The sequence below is a fragment of the Desarmillaria tabescens genome, assembly GCF_030435595.1.
Source record: "Desarmillaria tabescens strain CCBAS 213 chromosome Unknown EV420scaffold_12, whole genome shotgun sequence".
NCBI lineage: Eukaryota > Fungi > Basidiomycota > Agaricomycetes > Agaricales > Physalacriaceae > Desarmillaria > Desarmillaria tabescens.
In genome coordinates, this window is record NW_026848311.1 from 792,035 (window position 1) to 818,379 (window position 26,345).

The window sequence follows — 26,345 nt, forward strand, 5'->3', positions numbered from 1 at the left end:
GCACCCCCTGGATTGCTGTTCCTTGCATTTCCTTTGTGTTGGGTATCACGTCGCGTGGCTACCTTGTTAACCGTTCTATTGTCGATGAAGGACAAATATCTTCTCCGATCCTATACGCAACCTGAGCTAGGCTGCTCGCTACTCGACAGGAAAAGGAAAGTTTGTGCGACGGAGGAATACGAGGAGATGATACCGAACAGAGTGGTGGACGGCAAGCGTGATCGGGACTGATCAGCTGTCTTCGGAACTGAAGGGCGTTTACGAGGCGAGCGACCGAATATGCATGGTGAGTAGATACAACGGTAGCGCAATCTGTTTCTCTGTTCTGTGCTTTGGGAATTATAGGCTGAAATGATATGCAATGAAACTAGCAGACATAATATCCGTTGGTGAACATGTTGGCAGTGTAGTGGAAGGTATATGGTTGTTACTCTAGCCACGGATTGTAAGCTGGCGCTCGTGGATGAGTGTTGTCGGGTTTCTGCAACGAAAAACTTCAATATAATTTAACTTTAAAGCAGAGAGGTTCTACAATGCATTGACAACGATTAGCCATGAGCCGCTTCTTGAAAGCCATGCACGAATAGGAAGTGGATCCAAGTAGTCTGTATTGACGATAACATCCCGGATCGGGAATAGCTCGTGTTAAAAACTTGAATTGTCCAAAATGTAACATGGTGAAAGATAAACGAAAAGAGGATATAGATAGCAAGTCCAGAAGTACTAAGATAGATGATAGATCATGCGACAGAAACAAAGAAGAAAAGTCCAAGTAATTCAACCAATAGCTATTGTCCGTTTATTCATCATGCATCAGTCTCGAGCGTTGTAACAAGTCTGTTTTATTTGGCTGTTGAACAGGCGATTCCCTCCCCTGATCGTCAACTTCTTCACTCCGGGCAAGTCGTACGGTGGGATGACATCGATCCTCGAAATCTTCTCCAGACGATCTTGTAGGTACCACTCGCTATGCGTGTACATCAACTCCAGCTCGGTGACTTGTTCCGGAAGCTGGAGCCGTGCGAGCGAAGCGTCGTTATACCACCAGTTGTGGTAGTTCATCGATATCCGGCTGGCTTTGGGGAATAATTGCTGAAGAACTGGCATGAGGTCGTGCATTTCCTCGGATACTGGGTGCGTTACAGGATTAGTGCCATGGGGATCGACTTCGAGGAGGAAAGTGATGGACCTACAGAATGATGACGGCGAAAAGGACGAGTCGGTCAACTGGAAGGCTACGGTGTCTCGTTGTAGCATTCGGCCGATGACGTGGTTAAGATGGGAGGGTGAAAAAACGTGTACGTCGGTGCAGAACACGCGAGTGAATTCCCATGCGAACGATTTGCTGACGAGAACAGATGAGGTCGCCATTCGGAGTCGTTCGAAGGGTGTGAGAGGAAGTGCCCATGCTTCCTCGATGATTTGGGCAAGTACTTCTGTGGGAAGTACGTTCATTGTGCAGTAGTAGTTTGGTAGAGATGTTCGTTGATTTGTGTGGTTGAAGGCGACGTTGTCCCCTGCAATTTATACCTGATGATGCTCCACATTTTGGTTCACTTTGACCTTCTTCTCGAGGCGGTGAAGAGAGAAAATTTTGTCTCAGCGATCGACCACTGTACAGGCCCCCTACCAGATAATTTGAAGCCTCTGTAAAGACCAAGAGAACTAGACAGCGCCAATGAGGCTCACTTTGAGGTTTTATCCACAAACGAATCTATTAGTCTCGACGTTCCGTAATATCAATGGATAAAATCATTTTACCAACAGTACTATACCATGCCATGCTCGGCCCCTTTTTAATGAGCTCCACTGCAGACTCGGAGTGGCAAAATACCGGTGTCTTAGAGAAACGCAAAGAGAAGAATGGATGAAGAGACATAAATCCAGAAGCCTGACTCGGACTAGTGGCTCCCGGAACACTGGAAAGTGGGATGGAGGTGAAGGTCGAACTTGTGGCTGTGTATTTCTCGGCCGAGCAACGTCGGCCCGAAGATCCGACTTGCATATTTTCTCTGTAAATGCTCAGTATGGCGCTACAACAATTGTCTGCAGCATTCCACTAAATGGCATCAGATACCTTGGTCTAGCAGAGTTCGTTCAGTCCGTTGGTGCACCGTGCATCTGTCATCACGTTCACTAAAAATCTCGAAAATCCTACAAGCGACTCGGTCACCGGAAAACCATGAGGTGCAACACAACAAAACCTAGTTAAATGTTGACAGCGAAGACCATACTCGTTCGCATAGTCCAGTTCTAGGATATAAGAATCCCCATTGTCCATGGCAAAAGCTCACATGTCAGCGAGGCTCTTTGATGTCAAGAAAGACTATCAAAGTCTGGATGCACCTTTGAGAAGGCAGTTGCTTGTCAACGTGATACAGTCCGTGATATCGATTGCCGACGAAGTAAGACTGCAACTTCTTCATCATCTTTTGAGACCTGAACATAACTTTTGGCAGTCTTTTCCTTGGGTAAATAATAAACATCAGCCATCCCTGGGGACCTTCGATTCTAAAACGCGTTCTCCGTTCATTGTCCAGCCGAAACCGAGTTTAGGTAGTTGAAGGCGCCAAAGTGCCATTGCTATAATCTTATACGTGGCGTGAAGGGACACAGGATCAGAGAACGTGGGTAGCACCCTTGATGCCGTATAAGAGTTGTGCACAACAATCACTTCCTACGAGGTCGGGGAGGGGGAACAATCATAATCCGCTTCTTGGAATCTACCATCGCCTTCGCACGGTCCAGCGCAGACATCCCATCCTGTCGATAGCAGATCAGCCTCACAGCATGAAATGCACGAGAAATGATCCTTACAGAGGGTGGTGGTGAGGGCGGTGGCTGCGACTTCTCCTCCTTTATCTTTGCTTGCCGCTTCGGATGGGGGATCTTTACGAGCGGATGTTATTGATGGACAGATCGACGTTTAAGTCGAAGTCACTCACGTAACGCTGTTCTTCATGGGACCAGGCCTTCTCTGGGAGGGGAATACGTCGGGTGAGGCTGTGCCAAGCCTTGTCGAGGACCGGGCGCTGGTAGAGAAACGAGCCTTTAGTTGTTGTGTCTTTGGATATAGTCATGGAGAGACTTACGAGAGAGGAAGGTTCGTCTGTGTTGGAAATCGGAGGTCGCCTTGGGATGTGAGACTGCTGGGCCTTGACAAATGAGTGACAAGTATCGACACCGAAAAAGGATGCTCACAGAATTCTCCTGTTCGAACGACCAATGTGACGGCGAAGAGGTAGGACGAGGCGACACTCACAGGAATACCATTATCTCTTCGTGCTGGACGCGACCCGTGATTCGCATGGAAACCATCCCATCTTGAGGCGTACCGATGATTCTTCTGCGGCTGATCCTACACTTTGTTAGAGTGGTGCCAGAAATGATAGCATCGAGATGCTCACATCCTGAATATCCAGCTCCTCCTCATCTTCGATGGGTGCGAATAAGATGTCCTTCTCGGCATCTTCAACCACGTCGTCCAAGAATGAGATCCAAGAAGAGTTGTCCTTCTTCTTGAGGGAAGGGGCAATGGTCGCCTGAAAATGTGTCATAAATTAAGGTTCAAGTTGTTGAAGAATGAGTACCAACATTGCCGTCCCGAACTGTCTCGAGGGGTATTTCTGGTATTTGGTTTGTCCAGGGTGAGGGAGAGCCGTTCTGTTCGAGAACCCTAGCCCGACTATTCTTGTCTTTATCGTTGAAGGAGTCAACAGCTGCTGACACAAAACTACTCGATGCGTCGTGTTGTCGAGACTCGTCGAGGAGATGATCCTGAAGCGATATAAATAGAAGGGACAACAGACGGCTGTAATGGGCTCACAGGCAAAGAATAGCTAGGGTTTGACGACAGAGACACGTTTGAAGTAAGGGATTCTTCATTCAGAGGCGTTTCTAAGACCGCTGTCTTTTCCTAGATCATCATGAGCAACAGCAAAAGGACATACGTAAAAGGACACTCACAGCCGAAAAGTCGTCGAATTGAAGCTCATTCTCAGCGACCCTACGTCTCTTCTCTTCATTTTCTCGCATCTTGGCACGCATCTCAGCCAGAGTCGGGTTCCCAGGACGAGCGCTAGTAAAGCGCGCATCTTGTCGTCCAGAATACACGCATTTATCCTTCGCTGCCCATTGTTGTTCCAACTGCCTGATGCCGCTCGAAATCTGCAACAGCGATTTGCGTAATCCTTTGACGAGATCTTCGAATGGCATTCGATATATCTCGAGCTGCGGCGATATGACATAACTCCATCCTGAGAGATTATCGTTTGAGCGACTACCAGTTGATCACAACAAGGCAACTCACCATCTACAATCAGCTTATCGCAATCCCCCCTCGTCTGTCTATCATTCAGCACCAGCCCATCATCACTCCCGACATCCAAACCCCTCGAAAAAATGAGTGCGATGGCCGTTTTGACTTTGCGCGCAATTTCGACTCTGAGATACTTTTTCTTGTGCACGGTTTTCTTCGGCATAAGCAAGTGCACGGGAAGCGAGATATCTGTGTGTTCTGTAGGAGGATCCTTCAGCCTAGCGACGCGACTCTTCCATAGCTCCACCGGTCTCTCGAACGTCACAGCATTTTCTGGCTTGGTGAGAATGCCAAAGGGGATTGCTTTGATGGACAAGAAAGGCTGGGATACGAGTGGGAGGATCTTGAGGTTGACTCTGAGGGCTGGGTGTTTTGGATCTAGCCGTACTGCGTAACAGTCGGAGTGGGGGAATGCACCGGTCAGAGCACCAGGTTTGCATCCACGGAACTATGACCCTACAAGTCAAGCAAAAGGAAAATTGAAGAGGATTCCTTTTTGCTTACGACGACGGACGGTTTTCCATTGAGTTTGGGTAATTTGCTAAGCTGGCAACATTTGAACATAAAGATGGCATAAAGCAAAAGAGAGCCTATTCATAGTCAATACTATGATAGAATCAGATAATACGAGTTTACCTTGATTATGGAGAACACCAACACAGCTCTTTCATTCGAGACGGTGAGAGTGGAAGGACAGACGCGTGCTTCGCCAGTCATGCCGATACGCGACCGTAAAGCTTAGATAAGCGGCATCCCTCTGCCGTGGATGCCGTCCGGCAGCCCTCCAACGAGTCCAACTGGCAGGCTCTTTCTTGCTCGACGACCCAACCAGTCCCTTGTTCTCGTCCCTCTCTGGAATGGCTCTTGCTGTAGTATTGCTGTTCTCAGTATCAATAGCGGCCAGCTTTGTCTGTGAATTTCTTGCGGCAGGACAATCTGGCTGAGCGTATCATGGAATTGACCCAGGACGCTAGTGCGCCAATTCATCCTTGGGATGGGATCGCGCCCTGAATGGATGGATACTGTCGAAAACATATGGAAACGTTTCTGAACGTCTCTTCCGGCAAGACGACACGTTCAGCCGACCGTCAATGTCTACTCACGAACCTGGAAGCTATTCTCAACTGTTTTCATGTCCAAGCTTTGCCTCTATGCCGCTTCCTCACCACATGGGACCGTCGTTCGAGCTTTGGATTATCGGAGGATGCCTTCCTGAGTGTGTCGTCGATGCATTCAGCAGACTAGAACACGGCTATGTCTTGTGTAATGCTTATGTGGGTTTTCTTTTCGCGAGGGAGATGCTCACGCTAAGTAAGCGTTGATCAGGGTCCAACGAAAGTTGCCATTAATGCGTCATCACGTCTTCACTACCGTAATGTCATGCTGGGCTGCCTGATTCGACCACCTCCAACTCAGACTTGTGCCACTTGGGTTTCAGGGAGAGCCAGGCTTATGAGGTTCTCAGCTGGCGAAAGGGTATGTCCATACTTTTCATCTGTTTGCTTGTATTCATTTGTAAGTTCTAGATGCTTGCACGTTCAAGGAGCGATCAGTCCGTGTGTGCAGAAGTTGATGGGTGTATCACACACGTGATAGCGCGCGCGGGGCAATCAGGATCGTGGTCTGGAATAGAATGCCTCGGTCGCATACTAGGAATGGACCAGGTAAAGCTTGGTGGTAGGCATGTGGAATTGGGAGAGGTTTGTACTAATTCGTCATAGCGTTCTATGGTGGTCAAGACTAATGGTCCATTCTTTCTTTTGTAGATTGAAACTATGTTATTTCCCCTGCGCAGTAGTCGAAGAACAGCGATTCGACAAATCGAGGATGATGTGTGGTAGGAGACACGGATAATCCTACCAACGAAGGCTTCGATATGCATTGCATATGGAGTAGCGATTTGATTACTTTGCGTCTGGCCACTCGTGCTTCCTCGTCAAGTGGGATGTTTCGAACACTTTGGTCACGGAGCCGAATCCCGCAACGCCACTGAACGCCTTAGCAGTTCCCTGCGCAGCTTTGATGATTCTATGTGTCGAACTGTAAACCTGAAAGCCGGGCTTGACACGGAGAACTAGTTTCCGTCCTAGAATCCCCGGCTGCATAGCGTGTAAAGTCTCGAATTTCTCCGTATAATCACGGCTGAACGTCAGAAACCCAGAGCTTTGTCATGAGAGATGGAGGTCTGAGGATGAGCAAGTGAAGCTGTTGTATTTCTCCCGAAGGATCACGGCTGCCACCGGTATGCAACCACAACTCATAATTGAATCTTCGACAAACGCACGTCACCGGGAACAGCTCTTCCGTTTCTTATGTCGAGGTATTAACAACCGCAGCAGTGGTGCAAATGGGTAAACAAAGCTCTAAACGGAAGGGTGCAATTTCTCTCCTGATCTTATCCTTCTGACAATCATGGTTTTCGCGCTGCACAGCTGTGGTGACTTGAAGGGAAAGGCTTACCACCGTCGGACATGTCAGACATCGTACGCGTTGTGCAAAGCTGGCCAAACAAACAGCGCGTCTTTCTTCACTACAATCATCTAACAACGCCTAGATTTGTTTTTTTGGGTACTCTGGAAATACTGCATACAAGGTATTCTGATTCAAAGGTTTTGATGGGCAGTCGCGAACCCGTGCTCATGTCAAGGTCAAAACGCTGACAATTCGGATGTCAACTGCCGCTTCTCGACGCGTCGGACTTGTCTCGGATTTTTCATAGCATTGACTTTGGTCGACGACAGGCAAACAGAGCGCTGTTTTACTTGGCTCGCAGCTACTGCGCATGAAGAACCGCATTTTATGACAGTAACCCATCTTCTTCATCTTTCCAGACGCTCATGGAATTCGTTTTTTGCCGAACTCAAAATGCTACATAAAGAGACTGTATTCACCTCCATTCCTCATCGCTTGAACCATGTTTCTCGTAGTACCCGTTCTATGTTATGCTCTCTTGGCTGCTGCTGCAGACCCCGAGGTTCAACTGGGCAACACGACGCTCATTGGAAGAGATGTTACAGGATTAGAGCAAGAATTCTTTGGAGGTGAGTCCGAACTGACATTCCGCGCAACGATGGTGAAGGCTAAAATAAAAGATAGGTATTCCATACGCTGAACCTCCAGTTGGAGCCTTGCGTCTGCAACATTCTGTATTGAAAAACACTATTGATGCCGATGAATTCAATGCTCAGAATTTTGGACTAGCTTGTTTTCAACGCGTAGGGTTGTTTTGCTCGGTATCTGCCATTCTGTTTTAATTGCAGGAACAACAGAACGTCGCAACCGATGAGATCTCGGAGGATTGTTTAACTATTAACATATTTCGGCCGAAGGGGGCGTCCTCTGAAGATCCTTTGCCTGTTATGTTCTGGTAGGATTATGTTTTTCATTTATCTCGCCCTTGTGCTAATGAGACGCCGAAGGACCTATGGTGGCGGTTTCTCCGGAGGCGCTTCGTCGTCTTATAATGGAAGCTATATTGTTGCTCAGAGTGTTGCCAGAGTAAAGTCCAGCATTTCATCTATGTCTCCACGGCTAATTGTCTCTAGGGTACTCCCATTATCTATGTGAACTTTAATTATCGGCTAGGACCACTGGGCTTCCCTCAAGGACAGGAGGCCGACGACAGAGGACAACTCAACCTGGGAGTCAGAGATCAGTTAACTGCTCTGCAATGGGTCCAAGAGAATATTGGCGTGTTCGGGGGCGATAAAACCAAGGTGCGCAAATTCATTATACGTCGATCTTCTTTGATAACGAGTCCGAGTAGGTTACGATTTTCGGAGAAAGTGCTGGAGCAATGTTGACGAACCTGCTGCTTCTGAACGCATCGATTTCTGACCTCGCCAGGGCTGCGGTAAGCATGCAATCGTTTGCGAGAAGTTATCATTCTAACTCGTTGGCTAGATCATGGAGTCTGGTTCTGCGTCTTCGCCTGTAATTTATAATGCATCTACACGAGAATCTACCTGGCAGTATTTCGTAGGAGGGACGCCCGGTTGTGAATCCGTCGCTGGCACGGATAACACTTTTGACTGCCTGCAGGCGGTGAATTCGTCTGCTATCTATCAAGGGTTTTTGGAGGCGTACGAGTTGGCCATAGAGGATATGGCATTTTATCCCGCGCTGGACGGTCCTTCGGGTACTATTCTTCCAGATCTTCCTACCAATCTCTGGGCGAAGGGACAGTTTGCTACGATTCCGTTCATATCGGGCACGAACCTAGATGAAGGTATGATATGAACACGCTGCATGGTGCTCGAACTCAACGTTGGTGTTTATTAGGGACTGGCGGCTTACCAACGAATACCACTTTCATCGATGAGGCTATCAAGGATTACATTCAGACTACCTACTCTGCGTTCCCACCTTACCTCTCTGATGAGATCCTGGACCAGCTTCTCGAGTTGTACCCGGACGACCCGTCCTTGGGCTCTCCATATAACACCGGAAATCAGACTTTTGGGTTGCCTTCAGGCTGGAAGAGAGTGGCATCCATAAGTTAGTATCGTCCCTCTTTCACAATAAAATACGCTCAATTGATTATTTCAGCTGGGGATTTGACCTTTGACGCTCAACGTCGGACGTGGACTCAGACCGCTGCCCAGGCTGGCGTGAAAGCATACGGGTACCAGTTCACGCAGAATTCATCGTTGTTCGAGGCCTCTGAAGGAGGTAGGTGTCATTCATTCTGAATTTATCTGGATGATGCTGACATATTTGTCAGTTCCTCACACAGCTGAAGTAGACTTTGTCTATGGACGACTGGATTCCTCCAGCACGTCTGCTTCATTGCTGCTGTTGAGTGAAATGATGATCGATTATTGGGTTTCGTTCGTCACGAGTTTGGATCCCAACGATGGTTTAGGGACGTCTCGTGAGTGAATCTTGTGTTGTTGATTGAATATTTGTTAAACAATCTTCTAGGTCCCTTCTGGCCACAGTACACGCCGGAGAACGAGGTACGTTAAAACACTCATCGAAGCAAGTCTTCTCTCGCTGATGGTGGTCCTAGGTGCTGTTACAACTGAACATTGACAATATGACCGTCATTCCGGATGACTATCGGAAGGAAGCGATTGAGTTCCTTAAGGATAACGCCGACGCTTTTCACCGGTAAAGCAGGCATGATCAGCAGCTTCCTCCTGCTTGTCCAGTTTCAATATGAATGATTTGGTTTTAGATATCATATATCATCTACTGAACAGTGATTGAAGCAAGACGAGTAATTCGACCGTTGGTCTTGTAACTCCAGACCCGCTATTAAAATTTTTTTCGCGCGGTTAACACATCTTGTAATAGGCTGCTGCACCAAATTACAGAAAAGCGATGTACGCCATACTCCGGAACGGACACAATGGCCGAATGACTTCTTTTCGCTGCCTCACGCAAATAATGGGGATGAATTTCCATTATGAATATACATGTTGCGCTAGTGCGAGGTAAGGGTTGCGGAGAGAATCGTCTATCCAAATCTGAAACGATTGTACCAAGCATATATAACTGCATATACTATAGGCGTGTTTGTATACTTGTCACTCGGCATTAAAGGAGTATGGGGCTTCGTGATGAAAGATAGGCGGAGGTCTCGGAGAAGCAAAAATGAAGACGAACAGGTGGAGCCGTTTTAAATCTGCTGATACACAGTCCAGCCAGGGAACGTTCAGCCACGATATCGTTGATTCTTTAAGGCGGAAAGGAATGTCTCAAAAACGCCGGGATTTTGGCAGGACAAAGACGTTAAGCAATCTTGTTGGATCCATCGGCGACTGTATGTTTCTTTCGAGTTCATTTAGGATTTCTTGTCAGCGTCAATGCAACGTCGATGTCATTTCATATTGTGGTCCTTGGTATCGTTCTCCTCAATCTCCCTCCCTTTGGTCTATTATCCTGTCCTTCGTGATATTCCGCAATGCGACCGATCTCCTCGACTAGCCCTTTCCTATCTAAAACAAGGTCCAGTCAACTGGCAATGTCCAGACCATGCAGCTTGTACAAGGCTTCCTGGCGCGTCGATATCGAGTCGTCCAGCACCGACGAATAAGAAACTTCTCGTCCTTGGTACAAAAACCGAAATCACTTTTTCTTTGGAGGTACTGACACGCACCACAAATACCCGCAAATCACCGTCCGGCGTCGACAGTGCGGTATCAAGTTCCCAGACCAACAGAAACCATGCAGGAAAATCAAAGAAAGGTAGAGAAAGGTAGAGAGGACTTGGAAGAAAAAAAGAATGGTATGCGAGGCGACGGATACGCCAAGACATGGCATGCAACGCGTAATGCACGGCAAGTGTACATGCAAGCCTCGGGAGTGCGTCCTGACGGAGGGTGACCTAAAGATAGACTAGTCCGAGCTTCTGCATATACTACTCAATCAATTCGTCAAGCCGTCGAAATTAAATTTCAGTTGCGGTAATTCTGCAAACGGTAGATAACCTCTAGCAAACAGGGGACTGTTACACGAAGAGTGTTTCGTGCTGTAGCATATTATTAAGATTTTTGTGGGTGTGTCATTGCTCTTCCAGTATCGTCGTGAACAAATTCCGAAGACCGCGAAATTCAAGTCTGTTTTGACATTATTCGAGCTATGCATCAAATAAAATGTTACAGTAGGTTTCCAAGGAATTTCTTCCCTGGTCTTCTCTTTCCGACGGCAATGGGTGAAGCGGTGTATGAAAGCCGAGCAAAAAAGGACCACTGTCGCGGCCATCTTCATCTAAGCGCACCGCAAATGGAATATTTTCGGGGACCATGCCCGCCATTTCTCCAATTTCGGGCCCATAGTTTGCGGTGAAGTTTCTTGAGTCATGTGATTATTTCAGTTGAAAAATTTCCGTTTGCGATGTGCAAGTCAATCGAGTTTGACGTCACTAAGCAAGGAGTGCGTCTCTCTCTTTACCGCTATCACCCCGCAGTATTCGAGGCCTTTTTTTCGATAATATTATGGCTAAAGGTGACACGCAACGATGTAGGCTTACTAAGACTTGAGCTCCGCATCGCGAACCCGTACCTTGCGTACCACTCGAGTGATGCCGAGGCCTGGCTGACACGGATGAACAAAGGTTTTCCATTTGGCTCGTTGCATGGCATGCCGTTGAACGCCGATATTTCGCATATTTTGACTCTTCTTCGTCCAGTCAGCATTGTTTGATCGCACTCTTCGCGAGGCTTAAATGCTACATAAGGAGACCGTAGTATGATCCCCATTCCACATCGCCTGTGCCATGCTCATCATGGTATTCCTTCTGTATTGTGCTCTCTTGGCCACTGCTGCAGCTCCCGAGGACCAACTGGGAAAAACTAGGCTCATTGGAAGGGATGTTGCAGGTTCACAGCAAGAATTCTTTGGAGGTGAGCAAACCTAGAGTCACACAACGATGTGCGAGACTGAAACGCAAACCAGGTATTCCATTCGCTGAGCCCCCAGTTGGAGCGTTGCGTTTGCAGCGTCCTATACCGAAAACCAATATCGACGCCGATGAATCTGATGCCCAGGATTTTGGACTACCCTGTCTAGTACAGCGTGTGGGTATCCTCAGTTCATATTTGCGAATCCGTTTTAATGGCATAAATACCAGGGCCTTGATTTGGGAGCATTATCAGAGGATTGTTTGACCATCAACATATTTCGGCCGAAGGGAACGTCTTCTAAAGACCTCTTGCCTGTGATGTTCTGGTAAGATTATGTTTTTCATTCTTGTGGTCCTTGCACTGATGTCGGCGAAGGACCTACGGTGGCGGTTTCTATGTAGGCGCTGCCTCGTTCTACAATGGAAGCAATATTGTTGCCCAGAGTGTCGCCAGAGTAGATATCCACCTTCTATCCACAATCTTCTTGGCTAACTAGTACCTCCAGGGCACTCCCATTATCTATGTGAACCATAACTACCGGTTAGGTCCACTCGGCTTCCCTCAAGGGCAGGAGGCCGACAATAGAGGACAGCTCAACCTTGGAGTCAGAGATCAGCTAGCCGCCTTGGAATGGGTTCAAAAGAATATTGGTTTGTTCGGTGGTGACCAAACCAAAGTGTGCAGATTTATCATATGCCGATTCTCTTTGATAACGAGTCTGATTAGGTGACGATTTTCGGAGAAAGTGCTGGAACAATATTGACGAACCTCCTGTTTCTACACCCTTCGATTTCTAACTTGGCCCGGGCTGCAGTAAGCACGCAGTTGTTTCACGCAAATATTCATTCTGATCCATTGGATAGATCTTTGAGTCTGGTTCTGCATCTTCACCCGCAATTTATAATGCGTCTACACGAGAATCTGTATGGCAGAGTTTTGTAGCCGGGACACCAGGCTGCGAATCCGTCGCTGGTACAGGAAACACTTTTGACTGCCTGCGGGCGGCGAATTCATCTGCTATATATGAAGGATTTGTTGAGGCTTATGAGTTGGCCAACGAAATGTATCCTTTTACTCCCGTACTGGACGGTCCTTCAGGTCTTCTTCCCGATTTTCCTTCACGTCTCTGGGCAAGGGGCGAGTTCGCTATGCTTCCCTTCATATCAGGTACCAACCTCGATGAACGTATGAGATTACTGCTTTACAAGGTCCCGAATTTAACGTTGATGTTGTTAGGGACACGCTTCTTGTCGACGAATCGGAGCTACACCGATGAGGACATTAAGGATTACATGGCAACCACTCACTCATCTTTCCCACCTTACATCTCTGGTGCTATCCTGGAACGACTTCTCGAATTGTATCCCGATGACCCTTCTGTTGGGTCACCTTATAATACTGGAGAGGAAACTTTTGGGTTGGCTTCAGGCTTTAAGCGAGTGGCATCAATAAGTCGGCACTGTCTTTCGCTTTCAATGCATTGCACTCACTTATCTTTTTTAGCCGGGGACTTGATCTTTGATGCTCAATGTCGGACATGGACACAGGCTGCTGCCCAAGCCGGCGTGAAAGCTTACGGATATCAATTCACACAGAATACATCGTTGTACCCGCCTGAATGGGGAGGTGGGTATTTCCATTTCCTGAGTCCATCCGACTGATACTAAGGTGTCTGTCTGTTAGTTCCTCATGCATCTGAGTTAGACTTCGTCTACGGATGACTGAATTCCTCGAGCGAGACCTCTTCATCGATGTTGTTGAGTGAAATGATGATTGATTATTGGGTTTCATTTGCTGCGAGCTTGGATCCCAATGACGGCTTAGGGATGTCTCGTGAGTGTTTTCTATGCTGTTGGTCTAATGTTTTCTGAACAACTATTAGGTCCCTTCTGGCCACAATACATGCCGGGGAATGCGGTATGTCAAAACCATTTGTCCAAGTGTGTCTCTGTCGCTGATCGTGGCCCCAGGTGCTCTTACAATTGAGTGGCGACAATGTGACTGTCATTCCGGATGACTATCGGAAGGAACAGATCGAGTACCTTAGAGATAACGCTGACGCTTTTCACCGGTAAAGCATGGGTGATCAGTAGCTTTCTCTTGTCCAATTTCAATATGCATAACATGTGTTTGGATGTCGTCTACTGAAGATATGCATAAGAGTCGTTGAAGGAATATGAGTACTTTGGCTCTCTTTTTGTAACCCTACAAGTCGTTGAATTTCCGCTGTAGCCGAGGAAAGCCTGTCGCCGAAAGCTTCTAGCCAAGCCTGACACGGAGAACGGGAGGCTCGGGGTTTAGGTCCTGGAAGCATAGCCGCAAGACGTGTAAGGCCTTTGTATAGACCGCTGGACGTTGAAGGAACACTGGACTTTGTGATGAGAAGGCCAGACAGCGCACAGTCACGACATCCTTGTGTGTCTGATTCGATGAAAATAGATCTTCCTTCGTGTTGAGGTATTCCGGTAGTTCATTGGGTAGGCATACCCATGGGTTCGCTTTATTTCCTGTTTCTCTCTTTCGTGCCCCGTCAAGGGTTGCCGAGGATGCCGACGGCTGATGCCAAGTCGTCAACCAAACAAACAAAACGAGTGTTTTCCTTACCGCTGCCATCTGTACAATGCTAGACGCTTGTTTTATTTGACCAAGGTGGGGCAAGAATGCTCGCTAAAGGTTCCTTCGAGAAATCCTACGCTGCTTGGATGATACCCAGAACTCCCTGATAATTTGATAGGCCGCTTCATCTGACGCGTGACGCGTCGGACTCGGACTCGGATTTCCATCTGTCAACCTTATTTGTCGGTAACAATGCGACGAACAAGACCTTGTTCCATACTGCCTAAATCCAGATATTTTGTCACAATAATACCTCTTTCATGGGCTCCATACTTCCCTAAAATAAAAGTGCTACATAAGAGGTCTGTGTTCTCCCCGTTCTACATCGCTTGTGTCATGCTTTTCGCGATATCGTTGTTGTACTGTGCTCTATTCTCAGTTTCGCCCCCTGAGGTTCAACTTGGCAAAACGAGGCTCATTGGAAGAGATATCACAGGGCTACAGCAAGAATTCTTTGGAGGTGAGCCAACATACTCGCAGCGATGGCAACGCTAAATAATGGTCAGGTATTCCGTTTGCCGAGCCTCCGGTTGGAGCCTTGCGTTTGCAGCATCCTGTATTGAAAACGGATATTGACGCCGATGAATTCGACGCCGAGAATTTCGGACTACCCTGTCCACAACGCGTAGATTTTTTTCGCTGATATCTACGATTCCGTTTTAATGACGGTAATCACAGGGCTATGCAACCGATGCGATGTCAGAGGATTGCTTAACTATCAACATATTTCGGCCCAAGCGGACGTCTTCACAAGAGCTCTTGCCCGTGATGTTCTGGTAGAATTATGTTTTTCTCCCATGTAGTCGTTGTGCTGATGACACTGAAGGACATATGGCGGTGCTTTCTCTTACGGTGCTTCGTCGTCTTTCAATGGAAGCAATATTGTCGCCCAAAGCGTTGCTAGAGTAAATTTCCACGCTCTGTTTAGGCCTTCATTGCTGATTGGTTCCAGGGCACCCCCATTATCTATGTGAACCACAATTACAGGCTAGGGCCACTAGGCTTCCCTCAAGGACAGGAGGCTGACAACAGAGGACAGCTCAACCTCGGAGTAAGAGACCAGCTGGCCGCCCTAGAATGGGTCCAGGAGAATATCGGTTTATTTGGTGGCGACAAAAACAAGGTGCGCAAATTCGTTATACGTCGATTCTGTTGGATGATGGGTCCACTTAGGTGACGGTTTTCGGAGAAAGTGCTGGAGCCATATTGACGAATCTCCTGTTTCTCCACCCGTCGATCTCCAACTTGGCCAGGGCTGCGGTAAGTATGCAATCGTCTCATGGAAATTATCATTCTGAGTTACTGGTTAGATATTTGAATCTGGTGCTTCGTCTTCACCCGTAACTTATAGTGCATCTGCACGAGAATCTGCTTGGCAGAACTTCGTAGCAAGGACACCCGGCTGCGAGTCTGTCTCCGGCACGCAGAGCACTTTTGACTGCCTGCAGGCGGCGAACTCGTCGGCTATATCTCAAGGAGTTGTGCAGTCCTCTACAGTGGTCGCTAAAGACTTCGCTTTTTATCCTGTACTAGACGGTCCTTCAGGTCTTCTTCCCGATTTGCCGTCACGTCTCTGGGCAAAGGGCCAGTTTGCCACGCTCCCCTTCATATCAGGCACGAATCTAGATGAAGGTATGATATAACCTCTTTATACGGTCTGAACTGAATGTTGGAGGTTGTTAGGAACAGGCCTCCTGCCGACAAATCTCAGTTACACTGACGAAGACATCAAGGATTATATGTTAGCCGCTTACTCACCTTTCCCACCTGCTATCCCTGACACTATCCTGGACCGACTTCTCGAACTGTATCCTGATGATCCATCCTTGGGATCTCCATATGGCACCGGAAAAGAGACTTTTGGTTTACCGTCAGGCTTTAAGAGACTAGCTGCCATGAGTTGAGATCACGTTCCCTATATTTCTCGGTATATTAGTTTGAAACTCATCGTCACTTTCAGGCGGCGACTTGACCTTTGACGCTCAACGTCGGACATGGACACAGACTGCTGTACGATCAGGCGTGAAAGCATACGGGTACCAATTCACGCAGCGTTCATCGTCGTATAAGCCCGAATTGGGAGGTTAATCTTTCTTCCTGAATCCATCCGACTGATACTAAGGTTTCTGTTGGTTCCTCATGCATCTGAAATAGACTTCGTCTATGGACGACTCGATTCCTCCACTGAGCCCGCTTCGTCGATCTTGTTGAGTGAAATGATGGTCGATTATTGGGTTTCTTTTGCTACGAGCTTGGATCCCAACGATGGTTTAGGAACGTGTCGTGAGTGATTCTCGTGCTGTTCGCAGAATGCTTGTTAACTGTTTTCTAGGTCCTTTCTGGCCACAGTACACGGCAGAGAATGAAGTATGTTAAAATTACTTGTCATCCTGGTTTTTCGCTGATTGTGGTTCCAGGTGCTCTTACAACTGAATGGCGATAATATGACAGCTATTCCGGACGAATATCGGGGGGAATAGATTGAGTTCCTTAGGGATAATGCTGACGCTTTTCATCAGTAAAGCAAGTGTGTCTAGTAGCTTCCTCGTTTCAGCAAGCATAGCTTTTCGTTCTGAGAACTTGGGTACTGAAGATATTTATAAGAATCATTCAGGGAACATAAGGCTTTAGACATTTGGTTTTCCACAAACAGCTCAGTTAAGCTTCTCCGTGCCATATAAGCATCCCGTAGCATCCCCACATGCATGTGGTTTTCCGGGCCTTGTCATCTCGTTGCAGATCATTCTGAAATGCATTCAGGTGAGAGATATTCATGTTTCGTCCTTACATAAAGAGCTTACGATGATCTATGAAGAAACGCAACACATACCACTAGCTGACCTCGGAAGGACATGCGCGTGAATAGAACAGCAGGTGACAGTCTTTCACTTCATCCCGTCTTTTCAATCTCATCATTCCAATACCAAACTCGAATAAAGCACCTACGGTAACCTACTACGACCAGCCCAGCCTGTCTCACGTCTGCCAGCTCATCCTAAAGCTCTTCACTGAATCGGACTGTGAGTGCATATCTGCTCGAATATCCTTCCAAAGTTTCGCGGCCGTGTCCAAGCGCTTATACCGATGGTCAGACTCAACCAACGTCGGAGACTTCATCCGTGATGCAACCGTTCAGTAAAGTTCCAGATATGCCTCACTGGCGACGACGAGTGCGATCTCCATGGGCGTCCCGATGTTTGCGGACCGCAAGGTCTTCCTTCGCTACAAGCTGGCTTTCATCAATGCCCAACTGGAGTCTATGCCTGAAATTACGAGGACGTGCGACAAGGAGGTAGTATGGCGATGGGATGCTCGCTGCATATCGGGTATCGTTGCACGCCTACGTTCTGAAATTATGGATCGTGATGGAGCCTATAACGTTTGTGATCTGGCTGTCGGCAGCGATTTCTGGCTACTTGTGGTGAGTGTTAAAACATTTTCCAAAGGAAGAATGTACTAATGTTTGGTAGGGGTTTGTGCCAAGGACGGGAAGTTTCGTATTCGCCAGTGTTGGATAACTCCATGTCGACGGGCCGGAGGTCTTGGACAAGGCGCGCGATCTGGATATAGATGTGACCGTTTTTCCTCGAGCCCATTCGCCGCCGAGATTCACGTACGTTACCGTCGCCGACATCGCGGACCTGTCCTTGTCTATCACACGGGCAGATATCTTCCTCGATACCCATCTCACGCATCCCAGCTCACCTGATCAAGCATCGCTATCTCATGATATTTGCGATGCCACGAAACGTACTCCATCTCGCTTGAGTCTCGAGGCCGAAACCGGGCAACAACTTAGCCTTTTAGACACACCACCAAGCACTGGATTTGGATGAAGAGGTCTTGTTGATGGGAAAGAAACACCTGAAGAACAGGCTTTGGTGTACCTTCGGATGGCTATATATACAGACAGTAGCATCTACCGCAGCACTGTTCTCTCAGGAACGGATTACGGCAATCGCTACAAATCAAAGTGACCTAAGCTCGGGCGGAAGAACATTCTCATGGTGCGTATATAAAAGACAATCTTCCTCATTGTTTTCTTCTATGCAGCAAATGGCTCTCCAAGAATACGTTGATCTCGCACGACAAGTCGATAAACCCTTAGTGTTGCGCACTCTCGGTATAGCTACTGTGTTCCTACTTGCGCTACAACTTCGGAAGGCCTTAATCTCTAGCAAGAAGGTAGGTTGCTACACCGACTTCGTCTCGATAAATGCTGATATCGGTCTCAGCTGAAATCAATTCCTACCGCGGGGTCATCTGGTATCATCGGGTCATGGATAGACGCTTTCAGATTCATCTCTCACGCAAAGGAAATCGTCGAAGAAGGTCAGAGAATGGTGTGTATCGGCTCTCTCTTGATCTGTGAATGGACTTATTGTGAACAGTATGGATCAGTATTCAAAGTACCCTTGCTCGATAGATGGACGGTTGTGGTAAGTGGAGCGGAGAAGATTGATGACCTTCGAAAGGCTTCAATGGATCAACTGGCTTCCATAACCACGAGCAAAGACGTGAGTGCTCAGTCTCGTTCGCAAGTTATGGGGAGAGGCTTATGACAACTAGTTGGATTATACTTTTGGTCGCTTCACCAGGCTCGACCCTTACCATCTGGACGTCGTACGAGGCGCCTTGACTCGTAACATTGGTGTTTGCTTTGCGGACGTCCAGGACGAAATCAAAGCGGCTTTCAAAGACAATATACCGATGACTGAAGGTACTAAGGCTTATAATGATTTCGGCTACTCAGGTTGACGGCATAGTAGACTGGGTTGAGATACCTGCATACGAAACTATTTTGCAAATTGTATGCAGAGCCAGCAACCGGATGTTTGTCGGGCTTCCTCTCTGTGAGTGATCCTTCTGTCTCGACGCTCGATGTCTCATTGATGCAAACTCGTTTTTGAGGTCGTAACCGCGAATATATCAAGCTCAATATTAACTATACCATTGAAATCTTCGCCTTTGCTCGTATCATTAACCTACTCCCCATGATCCTGAAGATGTAAGCTATTCCAACTCAGTACTGTTCAGACTGGCACCGTAACTTCATATGATCAGGATCTTAAGCCCTATCTTCACTCCTCGTCGGCGCGGTATAGCCAAAGCCGAAATATTCCTTGGCAAAACCGTTCGAGAACGATTGCATCAGGAGAATGTCCATGGGAAAGATTGGCCGGGAAAACCAGTAAGTTTGATAAACATTACTTTACTCCAATTTTGCCTCACACCTCGGCAGAATGACCTCATCTCGTGGTTGTTAGACATAACTTATGGTGATGAAAAAAGGCGCACAGTGAAGAATATATGTGCTAGGGTGCTCTCTCTGAATATGGCAGCTATCCATACAACGTCTATGGTATGTCGAATTACGTATCCGAAGGCTACAGCTGATTGCGTGCGTATAGACGTTCACTACTGCCCTGTACACATTAGCTGCGCACCCTGAATATGCCGAAACTCTTCGAAACGAGGTGGAATCGATCATCAACGAAGAAGGATGTACGAAAGCTGCAATGGGAAAGATGAATCAACTCGACAGCTTTTTGAAGGAAGCTCAGAGAGTATATGGAACCATGGGCGTTTGTGAGTCGTTAACTTACTTGTTACACTGATTCATTCTGACCATTGAATACAGTCGGAATGCCTCGTACGACTCGGAAGGACTTTGTATTTTCAGATGGGACAGTAGTTCCTGCTGGAGTTCGAATTGTTGTGGCCGCTTTGGCTACACATACAAGCGAGGTATATACAAGTTTCGTCGTCATGCAGACCTTCTCATCAGTTTTCCCGCGTAGGAGAACTACGAAGACCCATTAGAATTCAAGCCGTGGAGGTTCTCTGAAAAGAGGAAACAAGAAGGTGAAGGTATCCGCCACCATATGGCCACACCGAGTCTGGATTTCGTTTTCTTTGGCCATGGACGGCCAGCATGGTGCGTATGGTCGAGTTCTCTGGTAGTTATCAGATTGACGTTCGTTCACAGTCCGGGCCGCTTCTTCGCTGTGAATGAGTTGAAAGCTCTCATGACCCAGGTTCTCCTTAACTTCGACGTGAAGATAGACAAGTTTCCCACAACGACGTGGTTCGCTACTAATCAGATGCTGAATCAGAGCAGCAAGGTGTTGTTCAGGAAACGCGTGTGTACCCGGTGAAGGTAGTAGTTCTCGATGCGGTTGAGTGGAGAAAGACAAGAAGCAGTGACTATATTTCTCAATAGCAGTATGGATCTCGGGCCTGTACGTAGGCGTGTATGTAACTGTACTTATCTAGTGTGATTCTCTTACCAATCTTTTATTATAACGATATGTTCATCGAACAATTTTCTCTTTGAAGCATGAAGCACACCCGCCATAATTTCGGCTCCCCAAAGCAGGAACAATTGGGAACACTGGAAGACAGACCCGATGTCTGATGCAAGGCAGATCAATTACCTGCTAAACCTTGGAGGGTCGGCCTGACACTCCAGCTCACGTTGAACTTGAAAGAGAAGAAAAGAGCATGCTTGGATCATTGTCCTCAGCTCTCTATCCATCATGTTGGCTTTGCCTGCCAATTTTGACGCTGCAAATGCTATGCGAAGCGAAGCGGCTGGGAAAGTTAATTACAGGTTGCCACGATGGTGACACCTTTGTACCTTGTTTTATGGAGGCGTGCGATGAAAGAGTGCCTGGCTGAGCGTTGCGGACGAAGCTGCTTCATAACCTGGTACTCTTATTTAAATAATCGAGCCGCCGACCCGTAACGTTCCTAGGAGATTTCGTTTTCACTGACATGCAGGAGCTCTGATGCATATAAGAATACAACCGATACGTGCGTAGGTTGTTTACCGCATGAAACAGGTGAGAAAGATCAGTACTTACTTATACAACGGCAAGCAGCCGCCCTTATCGTTACTCCAAAGATCTCGGGCTAGCGCTTATGAGGAAATCAAATGCGGTATCGATATCGAACGAAATTCGGTATATAGTCAATTAACCATGAGAATAAGCGTCGGTCAAGTGGTCAAGAAACAAGTATGCATTGCAGAAAACAAGATAAAGCACAGAAGTACATCGAAAGCAGACAGCAAGCAAGACAGTAGGTAGTATTACATGAAATGGTTGGGTGAAAAGACATTATTAGACATTCAAAGACACAGCACTGGCAGGGTGCTGAAAGCTCGCCAACGCCGCTCGAAACTGGCTGACCTCAGCCTCTGCCCATTGGCGAGCAGCCCGTTCCTGTTGAAGGGCTTGCTCAGTCCGTGAGGCAACCTGCTCAGCCTGTCGGCGACCAGCGCGCTCCTCTTCAAGGGCCATGACTGGAGCAAGAACCTCCTGGCAAACGTATCAAAAAGGTGTATCTGTCGAAAGAATAATCAAACTGACCTGTTGCAACGCAGCCCACGTCTGGTCCTCAACAACCCTCACTGCTTCCCACTGCGACCTTATCGTCTCCGGCGTCCTCCCCTCATTCACACCATCCCCTCTCCCCACAACCAAGTTCCGGCCCAAGTACGAATGGGTGCCCTGGCGCCGGGCCTCGCTCGTCCGCTCAACACGCGCCCTAGTCTCCAGCTCGAGAAACCCTCCAAATAGTGTAGGCAAACCAGTAGCACTGGGCAAAGACCAGGTGGTACAAGGGGGTATTATTCGAGGTGGTCTTGATGAGGAGAAGAAAGTGCTCGAGGGTGACGCGTCGTTGTGCGGGGCGGAGGTCCATTGTCATGAGTATGTCGAAGGGGCACTGGCCCTGTTCATCGAAAGCTTCGCTGGTGTTGCGCAAGATGATGACTCTGTCGAGGGCGGCAGAAGGTTGCCATTTGCTGATTCGTTTGAGTTTGGCGCCGGCGCGGTGGATACGATTCGTGGTTTCCCATTGGCCAGAGGGGTCAGCTGTGGTAGTTGAGGAAGACGACGTCGAAAGCCTTTCCTCAGCGTCAGCTGTACGATTCAGGCTAGCGGCGTCCACCGAAGAGTCGCTATTCAGCCTGTCCACCATGAGGTACCCTCTTCGCTCAGCTCCCGACGATTCCTTCACCGTCACCACCAGGTATTCGTGCTCCAGAGGACTACCAGGTCGCTGAGATTTACGGTATTCGACCCGCTCGACATGAATATTCCCTACTCCCTGCAACAAGAAATCATAACGCTGCACGAGAGAATTGAGCAAGGAAGTAGCGTCCGTCGAGCGCTGCTGAAGTTCCGAAGCGAAGATAATCATAGTGTCGCGGTCAGGTTCTGACGGCATGATGAAGGACAAGATGGGAGAGAATAGCTGGGTGAGCCACTGGAAGGGTACCATCCTCTTTTATATAGCATCCCAGGCCATTGTCCAAAACCTTAGCGAGTCCCCAAGTAAAATTGGATTTCGAGAATGAGGCTTCTAGTAGCGTTTGAGCTTCCAGGGTGCGGTCAATTGTGACAAGCAGAAAGGTGATCGGCGAATGGCGTGCACGCCTACGTCATGACCGTTTGCAGCTAAGAACTTGGCTATCGCTGCATTTGAAGAAAAAGAGAATTCTCATAACGAAGAGATGCGTGCACGAGCCATCAGCGAGCGTGAAGATAGTCATCAGGCACGTTGTACACAGTAAAGCATACAACGTGACATGGGAAAACGGACATTGCATTAACAACGCAAGGAGTACACGCCATGGATTGCGCGCAGGAAGTCTTTTGTGCGATCGTCAAACGCCAAGTCCATCATTGCACTCTCATAAGGGTGGCCTCTTGACCCTCCCAACAGCATTCCAGCACTTGGAAAGCCTCATCTTCCCCAGCAACAGCTCGTGTCCAGAATGCCTAACATCCTCGGAGTCATTGTTCTTGCCCGCAACGGCGACAGACTTGGCTATTTCCAAGACCCAGCCACATATTTATCCTCCTCGACGCACCTCACTCCCTTGGGTGCTGTCCAGTCCCACCAGCTCGGTTCCTATCTCAGGTCAACCTATCTCAACCCCTAGCGAAGATAATCATATTGTTGTGGTCAGGTTCAGACGGCATGATGACAAGATAGTAGAGAATAGCTAGGTGAGCCACTAGAAGAGTATCATCTCTTTTCGTCGTCTTTAAGGGAATGGGAGAGAATGAAGGTCGTGGTCGACATTTGAGTTTGGTGCAATTCCCATGATGGCCTGGTGGTGGAAGGGGATGAGAGCGATAGACGGTCGCGGGAGGCTGAAGGTCGTCGTGATTGACTTGGCCAAGTGGGCCGCTGCGAGCACGGCAGGTACGAGTCCGAACATGAGGCTGAAGTTCAGCCAGCCTCATAACAAGCACGGAGCACAACTGCGAGAACAGTGTATGATCAGGTCTTGCCTCAACACTGGGTGGACGACAGCATCACCGACGTGAGTGTTAACAGTGGGCGGGCGTATGGTGACGACAGGATCGGGAGGGAGAACAAACATCGGATTCATGATCCCCCATTCAAAGAATGGGAGATGCACGAATTTGAGGTTAGTAGGCAAGCAGGGGGAAGGTAGGGCCCGATGTTAGGCGGGGAGCGGTAGGCAACAGCGGGCCTCATAGTGGTCATACAGCCAGAATTTTGGGCGCGTTCCTCCAAGGCGCGCAGTGGTTGTCCTCGTCGTCAGCCGTCGGCATCCCGACTTTCCTCCTGCTATCCCGCTCGATCCCTCCCGCCCTTTCCCGCCCCCACACACCCTCGACTGTCCCCCACAGCCCAGCCCTACTCTCCTGCATGGCCCTGCACCGTTTTAGAGCCCTGCTGGTCCGTAGTCCATGGCACCCTTCCGGCTTACACCCCCTCTCCTGCTTGCAGATGACATCCGATTTGCGATCCCTCGGCTCGTTTTACTTGTCGATGTGGGGGTAGCTGGGTGGGTCGGAATGGGGGGCCCTCATTCATATACAGTATGTTACTTCCACGGTTGGTCCACGACTCAAAAAATAATTTTGACCTGATGTGCCGGCATCTGGTGCCGCCTCGAAGTTGTGGCTGTGTAGTTCCAGGCCGGTTACTTACATCGGCCCGAAGTCCCAACTCCTGTACTTGAGAGTCACCTAAGCGCTCAGCGCTCAGCGCCGGTGTATGCATTTCTATTCTGTTGTTTCTCAGCCCTATTTTTTTTTTTTGACTTGCACTAGCTGTCATGATTCGTTCAATTTAGCGCAAAATAGAGTCATCATCGCCTTCAAGCCCTTACATATCACATTTGCTCAGCGAGTCTCTCTTACAATCCTGCTCGAAATTCTCGGTTCCGGAATCTTTTTGTCAGCTATCAGGAATGTTGGTCCCCGTCCTGTGCTATGGTCTCTCTTGGCTGCTGCTGTCGCTCCTGAGGTGCAACTAGGAAACACCAGGCTCATTGGAAGAGTCTTTGGAAGTCAGTCAACAACGCATAACGAGGCTCAAAGGTAAATCGTACTAGGTATTCCATTCGCCGAGCCTCCAATTAGAGCGTTACTTTGCAACGTCCTGTATTGAAGACGGCTATCGACGCACAGAATTTTAGGCTTCCCTGTTTACAGGGTGCAAGTTGTTCCTGACGCGTCTGACAATCCATCCTTGGGGTCCCCATATGGCATCGGAAAAGAAACCTTTGGGTTACCGTCAGGCTTTAAGAGGGCGTTTGTGATGGGTTAGTAGTCGTGTTCTTCGTTCCCGATGTCAGATGCTCAACCATCTATCTCAGGCGGGGACGTGACCTTTGACGCTCAACGTCGTTTATGGACACAGACTGTTGTATTCACACAGAATTCTTGACTGTACTCGTCCGAATGGAGAGGTGCTTTTTTTCCTTCCTCAATCCATTTGAATTGTACTGAGACGTTTGCCAGTTCCCCGTGGATCAGAGATACTCTTTCATCCACGGAGCACTGAGTTCCCCCACTGAACTTGAGTCTTCGATCTTGCTGAGTGAAATGATGATCGGCTACTGGATTTCTTTTGCTACGAACTTGGATCCCAATGACTCGGATGGCTTAGGAGGGTCTCGTGAGTGATTGTCATGCTGATGGTTGAACGTTTGCTAAGCAATTGTCAGGTCCTTTCTGACCAAAGTACACGTCAGAGAATTAGGTATGTCGAAAATTCGTCCAAGCTGGGTTTTCTTTCACCGATCATGGCTCTAGGTGCTCTTATAACTGCACGGCGACAATACAACCGCCATTCCGGACAACTATAGGAAGGAACACTCATTTCATCAGAGATAACGCTGCGGTTTTAATTCGGTAACGCAAGCGTCTCTGTGCGATCTCAGTCCCAATGCGTGACTTCTCGTGTTTGTTTCCGAGTTGAACAAGAGAATGACGCGCCATCGCATGGACACTTCTGAAGTCCTTTTCCCTTCATGAGCATACTGAAGACAAGCATAAGAGGTCACTGAAGAGACACAAGACTTCTTATGACCCACCAACGCTGCTATTAACTCCGCTAGGCCTCTTCATGTAGTCAAATCGTCCCACAATATGCCGAGCTCCGGATCAGCTGTCGCTATGTCACCCAAACCAATGGGGGAGCACATGTCTCGCTTGACTAACTTGGTCTTCTCGATGTGAATCACCTTGACATTTCCCACCAAGGGTTGGGATACACCCTAGATTCGCGGCTTGGAGTGATGCTGCCAGGCTTGGATGAAAAGGTGTTCATAATATCCTTGTTGATGGAGAAAAGAACTGCGTACGTACCGTCTCAGCCGCCCCAGCCGCCTTAACATACCTGTACTTATTTCAGATTAGGATCATTACAGCTGGACATCTGCAATCAGCATTACTCTCCGGGCCAAGACAAAGAATACACGTGTGCCTGCGGGAAGCAGGTAGTCGATGCCGCCGGTACACCATCCCTTCGTGTCCATTCTACGTAAAAATCCCTATAACTATAGTGGAACCACTTTTGTAATAATCCCTATAACTATAGGCCTGTCAAATTCATGTATCCGCTAGAAAGCGAAGTTATACGTAGCCATGAATTTTCACATGCAATCCATTTCTTGGTCTCTCCCCACCACGTGCCCAACCAATTCCCGCCCGCTCTTGCACTTCCTATTTACGGGTATCAGTAATAAAATATTTAGTATTCACAATTAAAGCATTGTAAAACAAATA

The 26,345-nt window shown here is 48.1% G+C and overlaps 9 protein-coding genes across 9 annotated transcripts; 6 read left to right on the top strand and 3 right to left on the bottom strand.

Moving 5' to 3' along the window:
- Positions 1-337: 337 nt before the first annotated feature.
- EV420DRAFT_221619 (uncharacterized protein) lies at positions 338-1,624 on the bottom strand. The gene is made up of 2 exons (XM_060481279.1): positions 533-1,624; positions 338-481 (listed from the first exon to the last, which is right to left on the bottom strand). Exon 1 carries the CDS (start codon positions 1,453-1,455, stop codon positions 814-816), a length of 642 nt encoding a protein of 213 aa, XP_060332677.1. The 5' UTR covers positions 1,456-1,624; the 3' UTR covers positions 338-481; positions 533-813.
- A 1,043-nt stretch (positions 1,625-2,667) lies between these two features.
- EV420DRAFT_221344 (uncharacterized protein) lies at positions 2,668-5,007 on the bottom strand. The gene is made up of 12 exons (XM_060481277.1): positions 4,955-5,007; positions 4,823-4,908; positions 4,310-4,766; positions 3,967-4,256; positions 3,827-3,916; positions 3,595-3,777; positions 3,408-3,542; positions 3,263-3,352; positions 3,093-3,132; positions 2,946-3,032; positions 2,818-2,889; positions 2,668-2,763 (listed from the first exon to the last, which is right to left on the bottom strand). Exons 2-10 carry the CDS (start codon positions 4,880-4,882, stop codon positions 2,959-2,961), a joined length of 1,419 nt encoding a protein of 472 aa, XP_060332678.1. The 5' UTR covers positions 4,883-4,908; positions 4,955-5,007; the 3' UTR covers positions 2,668-2,763; positions 2,818-2,889; positions 2,946-2,958.
- Positions 5,008-5,121: 114 nt separating this feature from the next.
- On the top strand, positions 5,122-6,539 carry EV420DRAFT_1533265 (uncharacterized protein). The gene is made up of 5 exons (XM_060472758.1): positions 5,122-5,592; positions 5,645-5,794; positions 5,845-6,018; positions 6,085-6,428; positions 6,480-6,539. Exons 1-4 carry the CDS (start codon positions 5,410-5,412, stop codon positions 6,157-6,159), a joined length of 582 nt encoding a protein of 193 aa, XP_060332679.1. The 5' UTR covers positions 5,122-5,409; the 3' UTR covers positions 6,160-6,428; positions 6,480-6,539.
- Positions 6,540-7,232: 693 nt separating this feature from the next.
- On the top strand, positions 7,233-9,434 carry EV420DRAFT_1641183 (triacylglycerol lipase 3; the record flags this gene model as incomplete). The annotated part of the gene is made up of 12 exons (XM_060477203.1): positions 7,233-7,359; positions 7,415-7,533; positions 7,579-7,679; positions 7,738-7,816; positions 7,864-8,034; positions 8,085-8,171; positions 8,222-8,546; positions 8,600-8,815; positions 8,867-8,989; positions 9,042-9,191; positions 9,242-9,276; positions 9,330-9,434. 12 exons carry the CDS (start codon positions 7,233-7,235, stop codon positions 9,432-9,434), a joined length of 1,638 nt encoding a protein of 545 aa, XP_060332680.1.
- Positions 9,435-11,175: 1,741 nt separating this feature from the next.
- On the top strand, positions 11,176-14,213 carry EV420DRAFT_1762848 (extracellular triacylglycerol lipase precursor). Its single transcript, XM_060480715.1, has 12 exons — positions 11,176-11,667; positions 11,720-11,841; positions 11,895-11,992; positions 12,043-12,121; positions 12,173-12,343; positions 12,394-12,480; positions 12,531-12,852; positions 12,904-13,293; positions 13,351-13,366; positions 13,403-13,500; positions 13,550-13,584; positions 13,638-14,213. Exons 1-12 carry the CDS (start codon positions 11,541-11,543, stop codon positions 13,740-13,742), a joined length of 1,650 nt encoding a protein of 549 aa, XP_060332681.1. The 5' UTR covers positions 11,176-11,540; the 3' UTR covers positions 13,743-14,213.
- Positions 14,214-14,619: 406 nt separating this feature from the next.
- Positions 14,620-16,862, top strand: EV420DRAFT_1671372 (extracellular triacylglycerol lipase precursor; the record flags this gene model as incomplete). The annotated part of the gene is made up of 12 exons (XM_060479067.1): positions 14,620-14,743; positions 14,790-14,908; positions 14,962-15,053; positions 15,110-15,188; positions 15,236-15,406; positions 15,457-15,543; positions 15,594-15,915; positions 15,967-16,182; positions 16,244-16,366; positions 16,438-16,566; positions 16,616-16,650; positions 16,701-16,862. The coding sequence occupies 12 exons, from the start codon at positions 14,620-14,622 to the stop codon at positions 16,761-16,763; spliced, it is 1,560 nt and encodes a 519-aa protein (XP_060332682.1). The 3' UTR covers positions 16,764-16,862.
- A 1,468-nt stretch (positions 16,863-18,330) lies between these two features.
- EV420DRAFT_1762850 (cytochrome P450) lies at positions 18,331-20,441 on the top strand (the record flags this gene model as incomplete). The annotated part of the gene is made up of 12 exons (XM_060480716.1): positions 18,331-18,468; positions 18,519-18,626; positions 18,675-18,800; positions 18,853-19,003; positions 19,053-19,136; positions 19,195-19,291; positions 19,348-19,474; positions 19,526-19,645; positions 19,695-19,872; positions 19,925-20,031; positions 20,085-20,221; positions 20,273-20,441. 12 exons carry the CDS (start codon positions 18,331-18,333, stop codon positions 20,439-20,441), a joined length of 1,542 nt encoding a protein of 513 aa, XP_060332683.1.
- A 635-nt stretch (positions 20,442-21,076) lies between these two features.
- On the bottom strand, positions 21,077-22,887 carry EV420DRAFT_1746863 (uncharacterized protein). The gene is made up of 3 exons (XM_060480178.1): positions 21,908-22,887; positions 21,657-21,885; positions 21,077-21,605 (listed from the first exon to the last, which is right to left on the bottom strand). Exons 1-3 carry the CDS (start codon positions 22,570-22,572, stop codon positions 21,408-21,410), a joined length of 1,092 nt encoding a protein of 363 aa, XP_060332684.1. The 5' UTR covers positions 22,573-22,887; the 3' UTR covers positions 21,077-21,407.
- A 515-nt stretch (positions 22,888-23,402) lies between these two features.
- On the top strand, positions 23,403-26,104 carry EV420DRAFT_1478404 (uncharacterized protein; the record flags this gene model as incomplete). Its single annotated transcript, XM_060469493.1, has 10 exons — positions 23,403-23,502; positions 23,574-23,731; positions 23,755-24,006; positions 24,112-24,149; positions 24,384-24,653; positions 24,744-24,877; positions 25,066-25,233; positions 25,273-25,317; positions 25,821-25,917; positions 25,972-26,104. 10 exons carry the CDS (start codon positions 23,403-23,405, stop codon positions 26,102-26,104), a joined length of 1,395 nt encoding a protein of 464 aa, XP_060332685.1.
- Positions 26,105-26,345: the final 241 nt, after the last annotated feature.